General features: G+C 52.3%; 3 protein-coding genes across 3 annotated transcripts; 2 read left to right on the top strand and 1 right to left on the bottom strand.

Annotated features, from left to right (window-relative positions):
* Nucleotides 1-1,050: 1,050 nt before the first annotated feature.
* CHS4 (Chitin synthase 4) lies at nucleotides 1,051-5,323 on the bottom strand. Its single transcript, XM_062942488.1, has 3 exons — nucleotides 2,359-5,323; nucleotides 1,322-2,304; nucleotides 1,051-1,131 (listed from the first exon to the last, which is right to left on the bottom strand). Exons 1-2 carry the CDS (start codon nucleotides 4,439-4,441, stop codon nucleotides 2,060-2,062), a joined length of 2,328 nt encoding a protein of 775 aa, XP_062805446.1. The 5' UTR covers nucleotides 4,442-5,323; the 3' UTR covers nucleotides 1,051-1,131; nucleotides 1,322-2,059.
* A 2,490-nt stretch (nucleotides 5,324-7,813) lies between these two features.
* On the top strand, nucleotides 7,814-13,221 carry CHS3_1 (Chitin synthase, class 3). The gene is made up of 3 exons (XM_062942489.1): nucleotides 7,814-8,808; nucleotides 8,893-12,140; nucleotides 12,203-13,221. Exons 2-3 carry the CDS (start codon nucleotides 8,897-8,899, stop codon nucleotides 12,643-12,645), a joined length of 3,687 nt encoding a protein of 1,228 aa, XP_062805447.1. The 5' UTR covers nucleotides 7,814-8,808; nucleotides 8,893-8,896; the 3' UTR covers nucleotides 12,646-13,221.
* A 2,501-nt stretch (nucleotides 13,222-15,722) lies between these two features.
* QC764_112350 (uncharacterized protein) lies at nucleotides 15,723-18,099 on the top strand (the record flags this gene model as incomplete). Its single annotated transcript, XM_062942490.1, has 2 exons — nucleotides 15,723-16,814; nucleotides 16,879-18,099. 2 exons carry the CDS (start codon nucleotides 15,723-15,725, stop codon nucleotides 18,097-18,099), a joined length of 2,313 nt encoding a protein of 770 aa, XP_062805448.1.
* Nucleotides 18,100-18,150: the final 51 nt, after the last annotated feature.

The raw sequence follows: 18,150 nt of genomic DNA on the forward strand, positions 1-18,150 counted from the left end.
AGCAACTAGCTTCTGAAGCGGATCGTGGATCATCACGCGTTGAGTGGTGAGCCAGCTCGTCCGGAGAAGCTATCACATCAAAGTTTTTGAATATAAAAAAAGTTTCAACTGGCAGTTTTTTCATGGGTCTCTGTTTCTTGTCGTTTCTCTCCCCTTATCTTGTGTATATATATTTGTGGCGATTTGTTCAAGCGTCCGGTTTCCCCGCCACTGCCAACCGTACATTACCCATCCTTTTTTGGACACAAAGAGACATGAATAGAGCAGCAGAAAAAGCTACAGTTGGAACACAATCAAGAACGGGTGTCAAGTGTCGAAGTTGCGTGGGGTGTGTTGACGAAGTATTGATAGACTTTTCCTTTGTGGTTTCCTTGTGGGGTCGGTGGGATAAACATTGCGATATTAAGAGGGGTGGGCTGTGTAGGCCTGCCGGAGTGTGATTTCCTTGTCTCCTCTAATTGTATAAACTTTCACATGTACATGTAGTGTTTACCGTCTCTTTTGTCAAGCACCGGAGTAGTAGCCTTTGCATATTTATCCATTGTGTTAACTTTGCTCTATTGATCTTGATTGTGGATGACCTAAACTGCACTGTTGTCCAATACCAGATTGTCTTCATGATCATTCAACTAGCTTGCTCCCATTTTCATGATTTGAGTTAGGTATTCCTGTTGCCCTTGAGGTTTGTTGAGTCCGGATCTTCTAATCACATAGGATTCTCTGATCTCTGACCTCGTATCAACGTTGGTAGACATCGAAGAGATGGTTCATTTCACCTCGTCCGGCAGCATGTCAGTCCATTCATATCTTCCCTGCTGCCCTTCAGAAGTTGAGTCTCGTATCAACAGTCTATAGCCATCCCCATCATCATATTTTGTGTAGATTCTTTCTACTATCATCGCCTGTAATAATATTACCTCCAAGCATACAATAGTCCACCCATAGTTTTCCAATCTGTCCTGCAAATATTACTACTAGACGGCAAAACACAAAGTAGGTAAGAATCAAAGGGTCGTAATGAGCAAAACAGCATAGGTAGCCACCGCAACCAGCAGGTAGAAAACTAGTATCTCACATGGCCCCATCCCGTAGAAAACAAAAGGGGTAGTAGTAGATACACGCATAGGCTTTCTACAGAAAAGCAGAACAGACAACACAAAGTCGTTAGTCTATGTTTGGAAACCGAAAAACTTAAATAACACATCAAGCAGAGCATAGTATGTGTCAAAGACTCACACGCAAACACATCATTTCACCAAACCAAAAAAAAAACCCAATAAACACATCGAACCCAAGACTTTTGCTCTGGGGTAATACTCACAAAGCCAACGTCAAACGCCCCATAAAAATGCTCAAATGTCTTTTCTTTGTGTCTCATGTAAGAACAAGAGAGGGTGAGTGATATATATATGCAAATCGGAAATATGTAAACTTGCGCAATGCATTGTACCATCGTAGAGAGAGAGAGAGAGAGAGAGAGAGAGAACAACGTGGGTATCCAAAACCGCGCTTTCGATGAAGACAACTTTCAAAACGAGACAAGAAGGGAAAAAAATCGAAGCAAAACACAATGATCAACCCCCCCCTCCCCCCAATGTGCAACAAAAAGAGACAGAAAATATTAAACCACACACTCCCCTCTCCCTCCCCCAATGCGTTCAAAAATACGAAACCCAAAAACAACAAAATCGTGCTACAAGAAGCACCCACCCCCTTTTGTCTCCCTCCCGCCCCTTTTTTCACAACAAAAAGCCCTGCCATAGATCAAAACAAAAAAAAGCCCGTGTGGTGGTGTTCAATTTCCCACACACACGTATTAAGTTCATTAACAACGTCTTCTTCTCCCCCACCCTCTTCCAAACCAACTAAGCCAACAAAATATGTATTTCGCCCTCTCTCATACCATTCGTTGACGTCCCTCTTTATCCGTGTGGAGTGTGTGTTGTGTGCAAAGAAATTAAAAAAGTCCAACTCCTTTGTGTGTGTGTGTGTGTGTGTTTGGTGCGTATGTCCCCGTCATCATACATTTGTACTTTTCTCTCTCGACCTCGAGCCTTTCTCACATTACGATACACTCCTTATCGTTATCCGCGTGCTTCTTAATCTTACCATTCCGAGGAGGACCAACTTCCATCGGAGTGCCACCAGAGACCGCCGCACGAATGGCGGCCAGGCGCACCTTTGCGCGCTCGTCGCCCGCATCGGCCGCCTTGACATACCAAACGTTTGCTTCGAGGATATCTCGTCTGCACCCGATGCCCATTTCAGTGAAATAGCCAACAGCATACTGCGCTTTTACATAGCCTGGTCATAAAAGTTAGAATACTGGTTATCTCGGAGAGCAGAGAAGTAACATACCAAGCTCTGCCGACCTCCTCGCCCACTCATAAGCTTCTTCCTCATCCTTTTCCAGGACTGGCTCTGCTCCAACCATATACCAAGCACAGAGACCCATCATGGCAGCCGCGTGCCCCCTTTCCGCGGCACCCGTGTAAAAATGTACGCTCAAAGCTGGATCCCTAGGACAGCCGAGCTTTCCATGCTCATAAGCGTCTCCCATCCTGAAGTTCGCTTCGGGATGCCCCAAGTCCGCCGCCTGCGTGAAAAGCTCAGCCGCATAACTTTCGTCCAAGAAGATGTCGTCTCCGTATCCAGTCTCGTAGAGGCAGCCGAGGTGGTACGGGGCGGCATTGTAGATGTTGTCAGCAGCCTCAGCCGCCAGCTTCAACCACTTGATGCCTTCCCTGTACCGCTTCTCTCCCAGATCGCCCGACAAGCACGCTTTGCCCAACCTCGTCATGGCGCCTGGATGCCTCTTGGAAGCAGCTGTGCGGAGAAATTGGACAGCCTTTGCGGGGTCCTTGCGGCAGCCCCAGCCAAACTCGTAACACAAGGCGGTGCGGTACGCCGATTCTGCGTGGCCGTGCTTGGCAGCGAGTACAAACAGCGGAAATGCCGAATTGTAGTCCTCCTTCCCCTTGCTGAACAGACCCGACGCGTAACCATCGGCCAGGTAGTACTGTGCGAAGGGGTAGCCGTTGTTGGACAACTTCTGGAGAATTGCTCGCGCTTCACGAATCAAGTCGTGTGGTGAGGAAGGTGAAGGCTGCCCATCAGGTGTGCCGACTTTTGGACTCTTGGTCCGTTTCATGTCCTCGAAGTCAATGCCTTCTTCTTGCGCAGTTGCGATCAAGAAAACAGCAAACGAATAGAGAATGGAATAGTCGTTTGTCTTCTTGACATTTTGCCGGTACATCTCCAGTGTCTTTTGGGCGCTGAGGAGAGACGCATTGTTTCCGACTGCAGAGCGCAACTGCGAATTGTCAAATGTGATGGGCGCTGGCGCAGGTTGAGGATACGGCACATTGAGCAGTTCGGCAAAGGAGGAAGGCCTCGTTTCTGGAGATTTCCTCGTAGAATGAGCAGACGGTGCCCGATTTCCACTTCCCAGCAAGCCCGGAGACCGCCCTCGCGCTCCATAGTCAGAGTACACAGAATACGAAGACTGCGGCCGAGGCAACGAGCTCCTTCTGTAGCCATTCGTCGTCGGCGTCAAGTGGCGGTTGATGGCGGCGCCGGTCTCGGCAAGATTTGGGTTCGACTGCGCTCTTGGATCTTGCTCAACGTTCATACTCGTCGGTCGTGGGAGAAAGGCCGAATGGTGATAGTGCAGCTGTGGCACAGGTTCTGGCGGAGTGGCGGCATCGTCAATGATGGAACTCACAGTTGACGCATCTGCCGAGTTGTCCTGGCAGTCTGACGGGTCGAGGACACCAGATACTGAACTTGCGCTCGTCGTCGCCGAGATGTCAGCCGAGTTTGGCTGCTGGGATGTACTGGCAGTCGTGTTCGACTCCCGACTGTTCCGATTCATGCCTTGCCTCCTCGAAGTATCGCTCAAACTTAGTTCGTCAAAGTCGGCGCCCAAAATATGGCTGTTGCTTGCCTGGCTAGAGATAGCTGGACCGGAAGCCGGTAGAGACATCGGCATTTTGGTGCCATTTGTTCTGTTTCGGAGACCCAGCGCACCGGGAGTCGAGCTTTGCTGGAGGCCGTGCTCGTGCACTGGGGTATGCGGTGGGGGGGTTGGAGCGTCGGGTGTTTTGGGCAAAGCACGGTCGAGGCGGGCGGAGACAGCTGGAGCAGTGGAAGCACCACCGGCGGGTCCGCCTGCGGAAAGATGTGTCTCGATGTTGCCCGTCGAGGGCTGGGCCCAATCGTTGGGTTGGAAATTGACTTTGACAGGCGACACAGGCGATTGACGTAACCTCGGCGACTCGGACACAGCGGGGACGCCAGGCAACGGCTTTGCATTCTCTCCCCAGTCGTACCGGTCAGCCGGCGACACACTGTGCACTGGTACGGGCTTCCGGCGACTGGGGCTGCTGGTCGAAGTTGATGGAGCCGCTCGCGGCGAAGAAGAGGTGGTGAGGGCCGCCATTATGCCACAATGATGAAGTCGTCGTCGGTCCTGTTGGGACCGATGGCTTTGCTTTCTTTCCCCACGAGCTCCTTGTTTTGCCGTTGCTCTTTGGATGGCGCCGGTTCCCAGTGAGTGGTAAGGGTAGGCTTTCGAGATGGCGGACGTTCAAACGGTCAAGTTGCAGACGGGTGCAGGTTGGCTAGACAGAACGGGAACTGATGAGCAGGTGGACTGATATATATGCTGGTGAGGGATGCGGGACAGTAACGAGTGATAGCGACAGACAGAAAACAGCGAAGGTGTGTCGTTTTAAAAAAGGAACTTTGTTGGAGGGGGGTCTCAGCGAGCGTTGGGATGATGAAGCCGGAAGCGAACGACTGGATCCAAAGAAGGGAATTAAGTCTATTCAGCAGAAGCCTTGGTATGGATTCAGGGACTGAGGGAGATCAGCAGTAAAAGGCGGCCCCAAATGGCGGACTATGGGTGGCTCTGCAGGCCCGACAGACGCTGTGCGTCCTTCCCCCAGTCACCCCTGTCATAACTGCAGCCGGACATAAACCCACCGTTCATCAAAACGCGAGGTTGGAAGACCTCAGTCCAAGTTAACTGCAAGCGTCTCCGTTTGAGTCAACTCGACGAATACTCCAGAACCTTTCATCTAAGATCTGGCCTGCCACGCCTGCTCAGACACTCATCATCGGGCGGCTGAGGTCAACGAGCATTCCTCGCAATCCTCAGACGGCAAGCACCGCGCATCTGCATCTGCATGCCTCACTCGACGTCTAGGCCCAGCCACTGGACTTCTCCCGCCACCCCTCCAGCCTCGTCACGCAAATCCATGGGAGAGGGGTGTCAACAGTCAGCGACGCAACCGGTCCCAGCGTTCGCACAAGCGAAAAGCCATCCAAGCCATTGTGTCTTGCCCTCTGCCGCCAGCACCGAAAACTTGGAAACCTGTACCATATCCGAGCAGGGTATATGAATAGCAACCCGCAGTCTCATACACGGACAACTTCATGTGCTGCGCCATATTCCCCCCCGAACTGAAATGCCGCTGTTTCTATTGAAGAGTGGGCTGCTCCTAAAGCCAAGCCTTGGGATTCTCAACTAGTATTCTCCCGCATTACCAGCTTACTTCTGGGGCTTGATACGATGCGTGATTTGTTGAGACACTGAGGGGCAAGTTGAAATACGGCAGCGTCAAAGACCCCTATTTCTCCGCCGGGATCGTACCTCGGACGCAGAGCCAACGAGACCAAGCCGGGCCTCCTCCGAAAGGTCCACTGACGCCTCAAAACGCAGGGTCCTCAGCGTGGCACAATATAGCGTAGGTGGTTGGCTGGAATGTTGATTTTGAAGAAGAAACAAGCCGCTCGCCGCAAATGCGTCATCCTCGACGTAGGAAACAGTTGGCTTGGCATGTTGATAGATGCAAATACTTGATATCCCCTCGGTCTGGCTATAATTCTATGATATAAGACATTCCGGTAGTTCGAAGCCCGCAAGGACCTTGGCCTCAACTCCCTGTGACTTCATCGCCCTTCTCAACTCCCAAGGGCAGACCGACCAGAAAGCAATACGGAAGCAGGGCCTGCTGTCTTGGTCAGTACCTATGCCGCTCGTGTTTCTACCTATGGATGCTGACGTTTTCCAAGCACTATCCAGGAAATTCCGGAATATTGTTGGCCAAACCTCGAAGATCTCACTGCTCATAGCCGACTTTTGCAGTGTTTTTCTTTTTTTTTTGAGAGCCTGCCGTAAGGCTGGGTCGATTTATACTACGGTCCTTGGCATGGATGCACCGCATCAGGCGCTCGACATCTCTTGCGCGGCAGTGGTGATCGCCGGCGGTTCCACAACATGGTGGTCCACCGAGGACGAACCGGACAGCCGGACAAGTTGTTTGCTCGCTGTAGCACTTTGACGGTATCACCAATACGGCTGGAGGAAGACGCCCGCCATACGAGCTACACCGACTCTCTTCTTTTTAAACGCTGCCAGCGGCGATTTTACACAGTAGAAAAGTTCATTCTCTTCAACCCCGCAGATGGGCCCGAGTATGACATGTGAGCATCTTTTGGTTTAGAATGTAACTCTGCACAGTCGATACGAAGTTGCAAGTGTCAAGTGTGGATTATTGGACAGGCTTCCCCGGATTTACCGCGAAAATAATCATCTCTACCAGTATCGACCGGCATGGGCAACAAGGGCTAACGACCGCCTCCTTTCTTTCGTTCTTGAGAAATTCTCGCCATCGGAATGCGGAGAGAACGCCCGTTGCTTGTTTCTACAGACACCATCGGACAAACCGAGTAACCGGGAAACGGCTAGGGGGACAGGATTGTCGGAGACATATACGTCGGTTGTACTCCAGTTGTAAGTTGTCGCAGATATATCGCGATGACGCCCATTCCATATCGTAACTTATGGCTTCTTCTTTCCTGGTTCATAGGAGACTTCTCAAAACCTGATATAGCCTCGTGATCTGAAACCTGGAAGCGGCAGCAAAACCTGGACGCGGGGGGATTGATCCCGGGAAAAGACTGCTCCTGCATCACACCCAGACCTAGATAAGCATGAAGAAGGCCACAGAACAGCAGAGCTCGACTTCCAGACTTCAAGCTGCTCCCGCCTTGGCCCGGTATCGTCGATGGAGGGGACGTCTCATGGGAAATAGTGCCAGAGGTTGTGTTTGGCTCACTGTACTTTTACCCCGCGTGTCTCTAACTCGAGGTTGGAGCGGAGCGTTCCGTGAACAGCCACCAGCCACCAGCCACCGGTCACTAGGTACCGACCACCGACCACCGGCATTCATGGCATCAACACCAAGTAAAATCATTGCAAGGAGAATTGTTGCTTTCGGTAGAGCTTCGCATGATGGTCGCAAGAGGGTAAGTGGCTGCATGGCATCGCATTCTTCAACATGCACGCTGTCGAGGGGCAGGCACAGGCTTAGATGCTGCTGATGTCAACCAAGGGTTTATTTTAGTGCGACACCACGCGGGCTTGATTGGTTGATAAGATAATGTGGGGCACATGGGCTTGGCGCCGCCTCTGGTGCAATCAAACGTTAAAGTTGCCAAAAATGCCAACACGAGAGCCTCCCTCCGAAGCCTAGCAGAGACAAACAACAACAACAACAACAACAACAACAAAGCAGGTTCTTGGATGTTGACGACTTTCTTGATTCTGTGACAAGTCTGCTTCCATGGCAACCCCCAGTTCGAGCACCATCCTCAACAAGATACACAGTTGTACACTATGCACAAATAATAGAATCCTGTTGTGATGACTGCGCCTGTATCCGTAACCTCTCGGGCAGCTTACTGATTCCATCTTGATCGCGACTAGTCCCCCTTTCATCTGGCAGAAGCGTGAGTTGAGGGTTCGTGCAATTTCCACTGGTCCCTCTGTCAGCGGGACATATGCATTATGCTAGTATAACCCTACCCCTCGACGATCTAAATTCCCCGCGTGCCTCAGCGCAGCAAGGGCCAGCCAAGGGCAGCCACAGTGAGAAAACATACGAGGTTTGTTGGAATGCACGGTGCCGGGCACTCCCCTTGCCTGAAAGTGCAAGCAAAAGGAAATCAATCGCGACTCCCGATTCTCTTCCAGTTTCTCGTCAAGCCCTCAGAAGGCCCGCCTCACCTTTCGTCTTTCGTTTGGCTCTGTCGCTTGTTTTGGTTGCTCAACCGCCAACCGCCAACCGCCAACCGCCATAAAGTCCGAGAGCTGCAGGGCCCAGCATCCAATTGCCTGCCATCCGATCCGCCTGCGTCGAATCTCCCACTTGCCAAAGATCGATCCGACGAGCTTTCGAAACGCCCGGTATTGGCGTGGGTTGTTTATCCTGCCGTTGTCCTGCCGTTTGAAACCCCAGCTGGATTCTACCGGACCGTCGTCGAGAGCTCTTCGTGCCTGTGTCCGTCTCTTTTAAGGGGGCCCCCTTTCCAACCGCCTTGGGAAGCTTAGGGGAGCAACAAGTCTGCGCCGCTTCCATCTTTTTACGGACCTCTTCCAACCTTGCTGCTGTTTATTTCTTGGCATCCCGGGCAGTGGATTTTTGGTGGCCAGCTGGCGCCCGCCATCTCCGTCTCCTGAGAAACCCAGCGCGTCCCCGCCCGCTGCAGTCGCAAGCAGTGGACACTGGCCAGAAGCTGGGCCGCCAATATAACCAAAATCCTGCCAGGCTCAGCCTCCCGTTTTTTTGACAACAAGTCTTGTGTAAGTTGTTTTCAATCGCAATGCAAGCACTTTTTGCAGTCCTGATCTCGAACGACATCGGGTTGTAATTTGTTGGCCTCCTCGACATTCGTCCCATTGTCCACAAGCTGCAAGTCCGTCCCCCGACGCGCTGGACAGTAGAACCCTTCCTGCATAGGGTGAAGTCCCCCGTCTGATCGCGCGTGCGGTTCGCGAGTCCACAATGATGGAATGCTTTGCTAACATTACTTTGCGCTTACCAGGACCATGTCCCTCCCCGAACGGCCGGGCGCGAAGCCCTCTTATGAGGAGCGTCACAGCTACCGGCACACGCCCTCGCGGCGCCAACGGCCGGCAGACATCGAGGCCGGGTACGTCCCGGTCGCCGGCCAGTCACACCATCAACGTGGGCCATCAGCCTCCTCCTTCGCCGAGACTATACAGTCTCCTAATACAGAAATAGAGAGAACCCCGTTATCGCCGACTGGCGATGCGCCACCTGCCCCCGAGTCTCCCTTTCAACGCAAACGCAGTCTTATCCGACCCGAACGAAACAGAATAGGCAAAGACCACCCAAACTACCACTACCGCAAACATGCCGCCAACATGGCTACCCTACCGTCCTCGACCGGCAACGATCCAATCGCCGAAGACTTGGAGGGAACCACCGACCTGTCCAACACTGGTTCCAGGAACGAGGAGACGCCGTCAGACGAATCGCCGCCGAGAAAGAAAAGGAACTCGAAACACCACCGCGATGCAGATGCGGAAAAGACGACCCGATCAAGACGGAGGTCGAGTGGGGCGAGGCACGGCAAAATCACCAAGGACGGCAAGGGAAACAAGAAGAAGAAGCATGTGGAGCAGATGAGTCCACCAAGTCTTTGGAACATCTACTGCGCCATCATCACGTTCTGGTGCCCAGGTTTTATTCTGAAGTGCTTCGGGATGCCGGCTAAGGCCCAGCAGAGGGCTTGGAGGGAGAAGATGGGACTGATCAGCATCATCTTGTTTATTATGGGGGTTGTCGGTTTTCTCACCTTCGGCTTTACGCAGGTTGTCTGTGGCAAACCACCTCTCCGCTTGCGCGTGAACGAAGTTGGCGCGGGCTACATGATTTTCCACGGCTCCGCCTACGACCTTGCATCCTCCCACCACCCTCCCGCCGAGGGCATTCCCCGCCGTCTTGATGGAAATGGCGCCAACGTCCTCTTCGATCTCCCCGAGAAGCACGGCGGAAAAGATGGCAGCTTCTTGTTTCAAAACGTCAATGGAAAATGCAAAGGGCTGATTAACCCCGCCCCTGGGTCTGACGTCCCTGTTGATGATGGCAATTTAGGCTGGTATTTCCCCTGCACGACTTTCAACCAGGATGGATCATCAAAGCCGAATACGACGATTCCGTATTATCTCGGCTACGCCTGCCACACCACCGCTCGCTCGAGAGATGATTTCTACCTGAAGCTGTCCGGTGCCGCCGATGTGTACTTTACCTGGGACGATATCAAGAATAGCTCTCGCAATCTTGTTGTCTACTCTGGCAATGTACTGGATCTGGATCTGCTCAACTGGTTCAACGATACACAGGTCACCTATCCTGACCGCTTCAAGGAGCTCAGAAACCGTGATTCGGCTGCAAACAAGGCGATTCGGGGCCGCGATATCACCCGTGCTTTCCAGTCGTCCGGTGACAAGCGGAATGCCGAATGTTTCGAGGAGCTCATCAAGGTCGGAACAGTCGATACGGACACTGTTGGATGCATCGCGTCCAAGGTTGTTCTGTATTGTTCGCTCGTGCTGATTCTTTCGGTTGTTCTCGCAAGGTTCGTTCTTGCTATTATTTTCCAGTGGTTTATAAGCAAAACCTACGGTGCGAGCAAGACCTCACAATCATCCGACCCCCGCAAACGGCAGCAACAGATCGAGGACTGGACGGAGGACATCTATCGGGCTCCACCGCGGTTCCCCGGCGAGGCTGGAAGCAGTGTTAACGGCTCTTCCGACCGTCAGAGCAAACGCAGCAGCACCTTCTTGCCTACTACCTCTCGTTTCTCAGCTGTGTATAGCGTAGACCGTTCCCAGCGCAAGTCCTCGGTCCCAACAACCATGGGAGTGCAGAGTGCCGCGGGTCAGCTCCTCAGCCCGAACGCTGTGTACCGGCATGGTAACGACAGCCGGTCCAGCTTCCTGAAATCCGACCCCTACACGTCTAACGGCACTCCCAGCGACCAAGGCTTTGGCCCTGGTGGGTTCAAGGAAGGATTCATTCACGAGCGTGTGGTTGCTCAACCGCCGTCCGACTGGATGCCCAATGGTTTCCCGCTCGCTCATGCGATCTGCTTGGTTACAGCCTATTCGGAGGGTGAACTTGGTATCCGCACAACTTTGGACTCGATCGCCATGACTGATTATCCCAACAGCCACAAGGTGATTCTCGTTATTTGCGACGGTATCATCAAGGGCAAGGGTGAACAATACTCGACTCCCGAGATCGTTTTGCGCATGATGAAAGACGAGGTCATCCCTCCTGATCAGGTCCAAGCCTTTTCCTACGTGGCGGTAGCCAGCGGCGCCAAGCGACACAATATGGCCAAGATCTATGCTGGATTCTACGACTATGGCGCCGATTCCATCATCCCTACCGAGAAGCAACAGCGTGTCCCCATGATGGTCGTGGTCAAGTGCGGCACCCCTGACGAAGCCGTGAAGTCAAAGCCTGGTAATCGCGGCAAGCGGGACAGTCAGATCATCCTGATGTCCTTCCTCCAAAAGGTTATGTTCGATGAGCGTATGACGGAACTGGAGTACGAGATGTTCAACGGCTTGTGGAGGGTCACGGGCATCTCTCCTGATTTCTACGAGATCGTTCTGATGGTGGACGCCGATACCAAGGTTTTCCCCGACAGTCTCACCCACATGATTTCTGCCATGGTCAAGGATCCCGATATCATGGGCTTGTGCGGTGAAACCAAGATTGCCAACAAGCGAGCAAGCTGGGTATCGGCCATCCAGGTTTTCGAGTACTTTATTTCGCATCATCTCGCCAAGTCATTTGAATCGGTCTTTGGTGGTGTCACCTGTCTTCCCGGTTGTTTCTGCATGTACCGCATCAAGGCTCCCAAGGGAGCTCAAAACTACTGGGTTCCCATCCTGGCCAACCCTGACGTCGTTGAGCACTACTCGGAGAACGTCGTGGATACGCTTCACAAGAAGAACCTTCTGCTGCTTGGTGAAGATCGTTACCTCTCCACGCTCATGCTGCGCACCTTCCCCAAGCGCAAGCAAGTCTTCGTCCCCCAGGCTGTCTGCAAAACTACGGTTCCTGATGAGTTCATGGTCCTGCTTTCTCAACGTCGTCGCTGGATCAACTCGACCATTCACAACCTGATGGAACTTGTTCTTGTCAGAGATTTGTGTGGAACATTCTGCTTCAGTATGCAGTTTGTCGTCTTCATCGAACTCATCGGTACTCTTGTGCTGCCTGCCGCCATTGCCTTTACCTTCTATGTTGGTAAGTTGATCATAAGTACCTCTCTCCTATGGTTTATGCTGCATGCTAATGTCGTTGCTCAGTTATCATCTCGATCGTCAACTCGCCACCTCAGATTATTCCCCTCATTCTTCTTGGTCTCATTCTCGGCTTACCAGCTATTCTCATCGTCGTGACAGCCCATAGCTGGTCCTATGTCGTCTGGATGATCATCTATCTCTTCTCACTCCCCATCTGGAACTTTGTACTCCCGACATACGCATTCTGGAAGTTTGACGACTTCTCGTGGGGTGACACTCGAAAGACGGCTGGCGAAAAGACGAAGAAGGCTGGCATCGAGTATGAGGGCGAGTTCGACAGCAGCAAGATCACCATGAAGAGGTGGGCCGAGTTTGAGCGCGACCGCAGAATCAGAGCCAACTATTGGGCATCAAGCGAGAACATTGCCGGCGGTAGCCAACAACAACCGCTGCAGGGGCATCCACACGGGCATGGGCCATATGACGACTACTATTCGGACGTGTAAAAAAAACTACGGTTATGGCTTTTCTACCAGAGGTGTCGATTGTTGTTTGGACATGATTTTCATTTTCAGCGAAAAGAAGACTATTGATTTATAAAAGACGACTGCGATTGTTTGGCGGTTCGTCGGAGCAGCGTGATGGGGGGCTGTGTGATTTGCTTCTTTTTTGTTTGTGTATGGATGGGATTGGAGAGGAGAGCCCGATTGGGGAGGCTTGGTGTCAATTTTTGTGTGCTGTTTTCCCTATTGATTGAACCCTAAACCCCTAATCATCATCAACTGGAATTCATCACACTACTTTTTTCACCATTTTTTTTCTCTTTTCCTTTTCACGCTTTCCTTTGTATTGTCCCATGATATCCAGTTATTGGAGATGGGGGATATATACGGCGGTTCTTTTTGTCTTTTCTTTAACAAGAGGAGGCTTTAAAGATATCTAGTGGTTACGTCGTATGCTTTGAATGGCTTTTTCCAATTTTTTTTTTGGGGGGGCGGGGGGTTGTGATGACTGGGGAGAGAGACGGAGAGGAGAGTTTACAAGTTTGGGTGAGTGTTTTGTATATAGGAAGTTCGAGAGGGAAGGGGGGGCTGTATCATGATGACGGCTTACTTTCTTTTTTAGTAAAAGGAGAGAGGCCCTTATAATTTAGAAGTTATATATCGAGGTTTTGTACCGGCTGGATGAGAGTGATTATTATGATGAATGTATGTGGATCATGTTTTTTCTTGCTCTTTGGGAATGAGAGAGCATTCATGAGAATATGAAAGGCAACCAACCAACCGTCAAGAGTTCGACAAATCTACTAGGGGGCACACAGCAGACATACATGACTTTCTTCCTCCACACACACACACACCAACCTCGGTATGATCTTCTACCGACATCAACCTCGGTGAAGCAGAATTCCTTTTTTCTTGTTAAATATGGGTTGTGGTGTGTTATTGGGTGAAATCCTTCCCCGTGGCGGAGGGGCAGTCATTACGGGCTTTTCATGTTAGACGGGTATGTATGTATGTATGTAGAGAGAGGTTTTGGTGGGTGTTGGTGGCGGGTTATTAGGTGGGAGAGAGAGAAAAAAGTGTGTGTGTGTGTGGTTGGGGGTGATACAGAATAGGGAGGGGGTTTATTGGTGTAACGTTGGTCAAGATGTAGTCAGCTCATCAGATGTTTTCGAAATACGGTCGGTAGGTGTGTATATGTACTTTAACGGCTGTTGTTTTACCTGCCTGACCTGGATGGGTAGGTGGGCTGGTGACAGGAGTAGTATGGACTGGGCTGTGTAGTGCGCGGTCAAGATCTGCTGTTGAGGTAGGTGGGTGTTTTTGTAAGGCTGGCAGCAACAGCCCTTTTGCAAAGTTTATGATAGAGTATGGTTGTAATGGGGGTTGGCTTACGGGGGAATGGTCCGATAGGAGGGGGACTGGCTGTGTGTGTGTGTTGCTCGGCTGTTCCGTTCAGGTTGGATCAGTCAGCTATTATTGTGTGTATTTGTGGTGTGCGAGTGAGTGTATGTGTCTGATGTATCGATTTCTGATTGAGCGAGAGACGTGAGATTTTGATAAGCCATGTCCTGCTTTCTTGAAGGTTAAGCGAATCCGAGACAGGCCGGCGGTAACATGAGATAGGTGAAGAGAAATGGACGTCGAGGTTCACAATCGAAACCGGAATGGAAAAGAGGGTGGCCGCGGTTCCCGCACCGGTGAAGAATTCGTCATGTTATGGGCATCTGGGAGTGTGAAATATGACCAGTCAGACTTCTCGGGATTCGTGGAGGAGACGATGGGAGTTCACACACACCGACCAGAAAGGGGGATGGGTGCATGACCAGGCTCGATTGGGGTGAGCAGTGTGCGGTGCCGAATCTTGAATCAGGAAGTTGGCGCATGAAGAGAGATGGGGACGGGAGGCAAAATCTGAAGACTGGGGGAAAGGGGAACGATGCAAAGAAGCATGCACGACGACGAGTTTGGGAGATGCGAGGCGACGGATTCTGTCAGGAAACAACATGAGATGGATGAGGGGATAGGAGCACGCCCCCCTCGGGTCCTTGGAGATGAGGCATGATGAGCTCGAGCGTGCACCCCGCATGCAGCTCTTTCGTTGCCCAAAACCCAGATGGGAGAGAGCTGGGTCTTGCGGGCGAACCAGATCCCATATTCCGACTCGAGGGTGGCTGGCGACATGGCCCGGCACGGGAGGATGATGCAGCGAACCGAGGGGGGATACCTATGTATGGAGTAATTCTTGTTCCTGTTTCTTGTTTTCTTTTTGCGGCTGGTTTTGAGAGAAGAACAGGTAGGCAGAGTTGAATGTTTACCTGACTGAGAAGCATGAGGTAGTAGCGTGACAGGCTGCAGGGCTAAAACAATAGAAGTGTTTCCTTTGTCTGTTCTGAATGTGTCAAGAGCTGCTCAATATCCCCCAAAACGCACAACCCGGTCCCCGCAGAGCGGCCACTCAGTGCGCATCCCGCTCTCTCCCGCCCCGCCCCATCCTTCCCACCCCCCACCCCACCCCACCCCACTGGTTGTGTGTTGTTTTAACAGCAACCCAACTGGCCAGGGGAGACGGGGCCCCGGCACCTGCAACCTGAACCTGAACCTGAACCTCACTCAACTCAGTTCGCTCACAACTCACACGCGGCACCTCACTTACAACGAACCATCTCATATTTTGGTGGGAAACGCCCTCAGACAGCCGAGGACGCCATCGACGACTTGATCGACGCACACATGCAGCTGCCACACGTCCCAGGGTTCCAATCGAAGCCAGCAGAAGCACTCAACGCCCCCCACCTCGGTGAGCGTGAATCTTGAGGCTAGGGTCCTGGGTCTGCCGCTGGACCCGCCCATCCTCCCAGTTGGCCGAAAAAGCAACAAGACACTTGCAGCAGCAAAAGTGAGAAAAGTGAGAAAAGTGAGAAAAGTGAGAAAAGTGAGAAAGTGAGATCAGAAAAGACAAAGAAACGACACGGCAGAAGCAAAGGCAGCTGCTGGCGTCTGTCCGATGCACCCCAGGTGACCACGCCTTGCTCCCAACCCTCAAAACCCAAGACGGCGCGCCATCCACTCTGGCAGCCATGCGGCCTCGAAAATCCATTTTGGGCACTGCTTCCTCACCTACCCAACCCCGCAGGCTTGGGAGTCTCATCAACCAGACCTTTGTCTCTCTTGCCCAGTCCACCGAGCCTTTCCAGGCCACTATTGCTTTTCCATCAACCAGTCACTATACCTCTCGCCCAGAGTTGACCACCACATACGCCCCTGACGAGGCAGACGACGAGGGAGAGGACTCGTCCTATGACTTGGACGAGGAAGACGACGGGGACGGAATCTATCTTGATGAGGAAGACGACGACGAAGACGACAACAACGGGGACCACAGCTCGGACAACTACCTGGACGAGAACCTATGTTATAACGACCCATATAACTTTCCTGTTCATAACCACCCACCACGGCCTTCAGACGTCCCACCCCATCCCGACCTGTATCTGTCCGAAGAGAGTGACTTCTCGGATGGTGCTGGAACCCCATTGGTGAATCACTATTCAGACGTCCTAAACCTGCTCTCTCACGACATGGATATTGAAAGCGCGAGCGATACCGACGCTGGGATCGAGTATTCGAGCCATGAAGAAGATGACGGGCTGGACAACAGCCCGCCTGGTTCCATCAGCGGTCCCGAGCCATCACTCCAGAGTGGCGATGATGTCTTTTATGACGGCCAGCCACCAGTAGAAACAACGATGGTTGATTACATGAGTGCGGTTTTATTCCATCCAATACCTCCACCAGCTCCCAACCCACCCATGATGCACCATGCGATGACAACTTGGTTCGAGGGTGACCACCCTGTTGCTCTCTCGAATCCCAACTCAGGGACCTTGAGGCCCAGCAATTACGGCCTGGGTGATTTTTTGCACAACTGGACACGACAGAGCAACCTGCTGCAAGGCTTGGTCCGCGGGCGAGCTCCATGGCCAGACAAAATCAAAGAATTTGTCTCCGCCGAGCCGACATGTGTCAAGCGCGATGATCTTCAGGGCGATATTTGCGACTTTCAGGGTGTCGACTGGGACGATATGGGGGTGCTGAGAAAAGAAGCACGGGAACGCCGGCTGCTCACTTACAACAACTATGTTAACATACCAGGCTCAGACAAGTGGACTGTGAGTACCCCATTTCCGCCGCTTCGTATTGATGATGAACTCCAAACTTACCTGGTGACCACAGCCCGATCTGCCTGATGTTATGCTTCCACAAAGGGAAAGCTTCTTTCGGTTCCGCCGGATGAATATCAGGCGTAATGTGAACTTGGCCCACTTTCAGCTTCGCTATCTGTTAGGAAGTACTTCGCGTTCACGGGTCTTTTATCCTAGCATCAACTCCATACAGCAACTAAATCCCATCTCGGGCGAAGCCCGCCCGATTGTGAAACTGAGCGACACCGCCGGATCACAGATATCAACCCTCATCGCCGACCATGGCGTCCTGGTGGCGGGTAGCTTTATTGGAGAATATACCCTCCGCCATCTCGATTCGAATGAGCCCGAGAGCAAGGCCTGCCACACCGGAACTATCACCACCCATCTCAGTGGTATCACGAACCATGTCCAGGTCCACCAGGCGCGGTCATCCTCGTCGCCGTTGGCAGCTTTCGCCTCAAATGACATGGTGTTCCGGACGCTGGACATCGCTACTGAGACTTGGCTTTCTTGCGAGAACTTTGATTTCCCGTTGAACTGCACAGCGCTGTCACCAGACAAGCGGTTGCGTGTCATGGTGGGCGACACGCTAAACGTGACCATCACAGCGGCTGAATCAACACTTCCAGACGGCAAACCAGAGGTCCTCCGTGAACTTTCGGGCCACCACGATTTTGGCTTCGCCTGTGACTGGGCGGACGACGGCTGGACCATCGCCACGGCATTCCAAGACAAATCTGTCAAAATATGGGATGCCAGGTACTTGACCGACAGCTCAGGCGCCTCGGTTCCCCTCTGTACGATTCGAATGCAGATGGCCGGGGCGAGAAACTTGAGATTCTCGCCAGTGGGAAGCGGCAAGAGAGTCCTCGTGGCGGCCGAGGAAGCCGACTTTATCAACATCATCGATGCCCAGACGTTCCGCTCCAAGCAGACGTTGGATGTGTTTAGCGAAATCGGCGGTGTAACTTTTGCAAACGGCGGTCAGGATCTAATGGTCTTGTGCTGTGACCGTGATCGTGGAGGGTTGCTGCAACTGGAACGGTGTGGGCTTGGAGACGAGTCAGTCTTCCAGGCGGAGGACGACAACGGTAAGCCAGTCCGTCTTGGAGAGCACCCTCTCCGGCATCACAGAGGCGGTAGCTATGACTGGCCCGAGTCCATGTTCACAGAAGACAGAAGAAGGAAAGAGAGCTCGACGAAGAGGTACAGGAAGGCGGCGGCGCAGTTCGATATCGAACCGTTCTGATTATAATATTGGCCCTGCCTTTGTTGGTTTAGAGACGGACTCATTTTGCAT

Source organism: Podospora pseudoanserina, chromosome 1 (assembly GCF_035222485.1).
Source record: "Podospora pseudoanserina strain CBS 124.78 chromosome 1, whole genome shotgun sequence".
NCBI lineage: Eukaryota > Fungi > Ascomycota > Sordariomycetes > Sordariales > Podosporaceae > Podospora > Podospora pseudoanserina.

Coding starts and splice junctions, on each gene's coding strand:
- CHS4 (XM_062942488.1), bottom strand. CDS start 4,441: ATGGCGGCCCTCACCACCTCTTCTTCGCCGCGAGCGGCTCCATCAACT. Junction 2,305..2,358: donor GAGGAGGTCGGCAGAGCTTG/GTATGTTACTTC, acceptor TTTTATGACCAG/GCTATGTAAAAGCGCAGTAT.
- CHS3_1 (XM_062942489.1), top strand. CDS start 8,897: ATGTCCCTCCCCGAACGGCCGGGCGCGAAGCCCTCTTATGAGGAGCGT. Junction 12,141..12,202: donor TGCCTTTACCTTCTATGTTG/GTAAGTTGATCA, acceptor GTCGTTGCTCAG/TTATCATCTCGATCGTCAAC.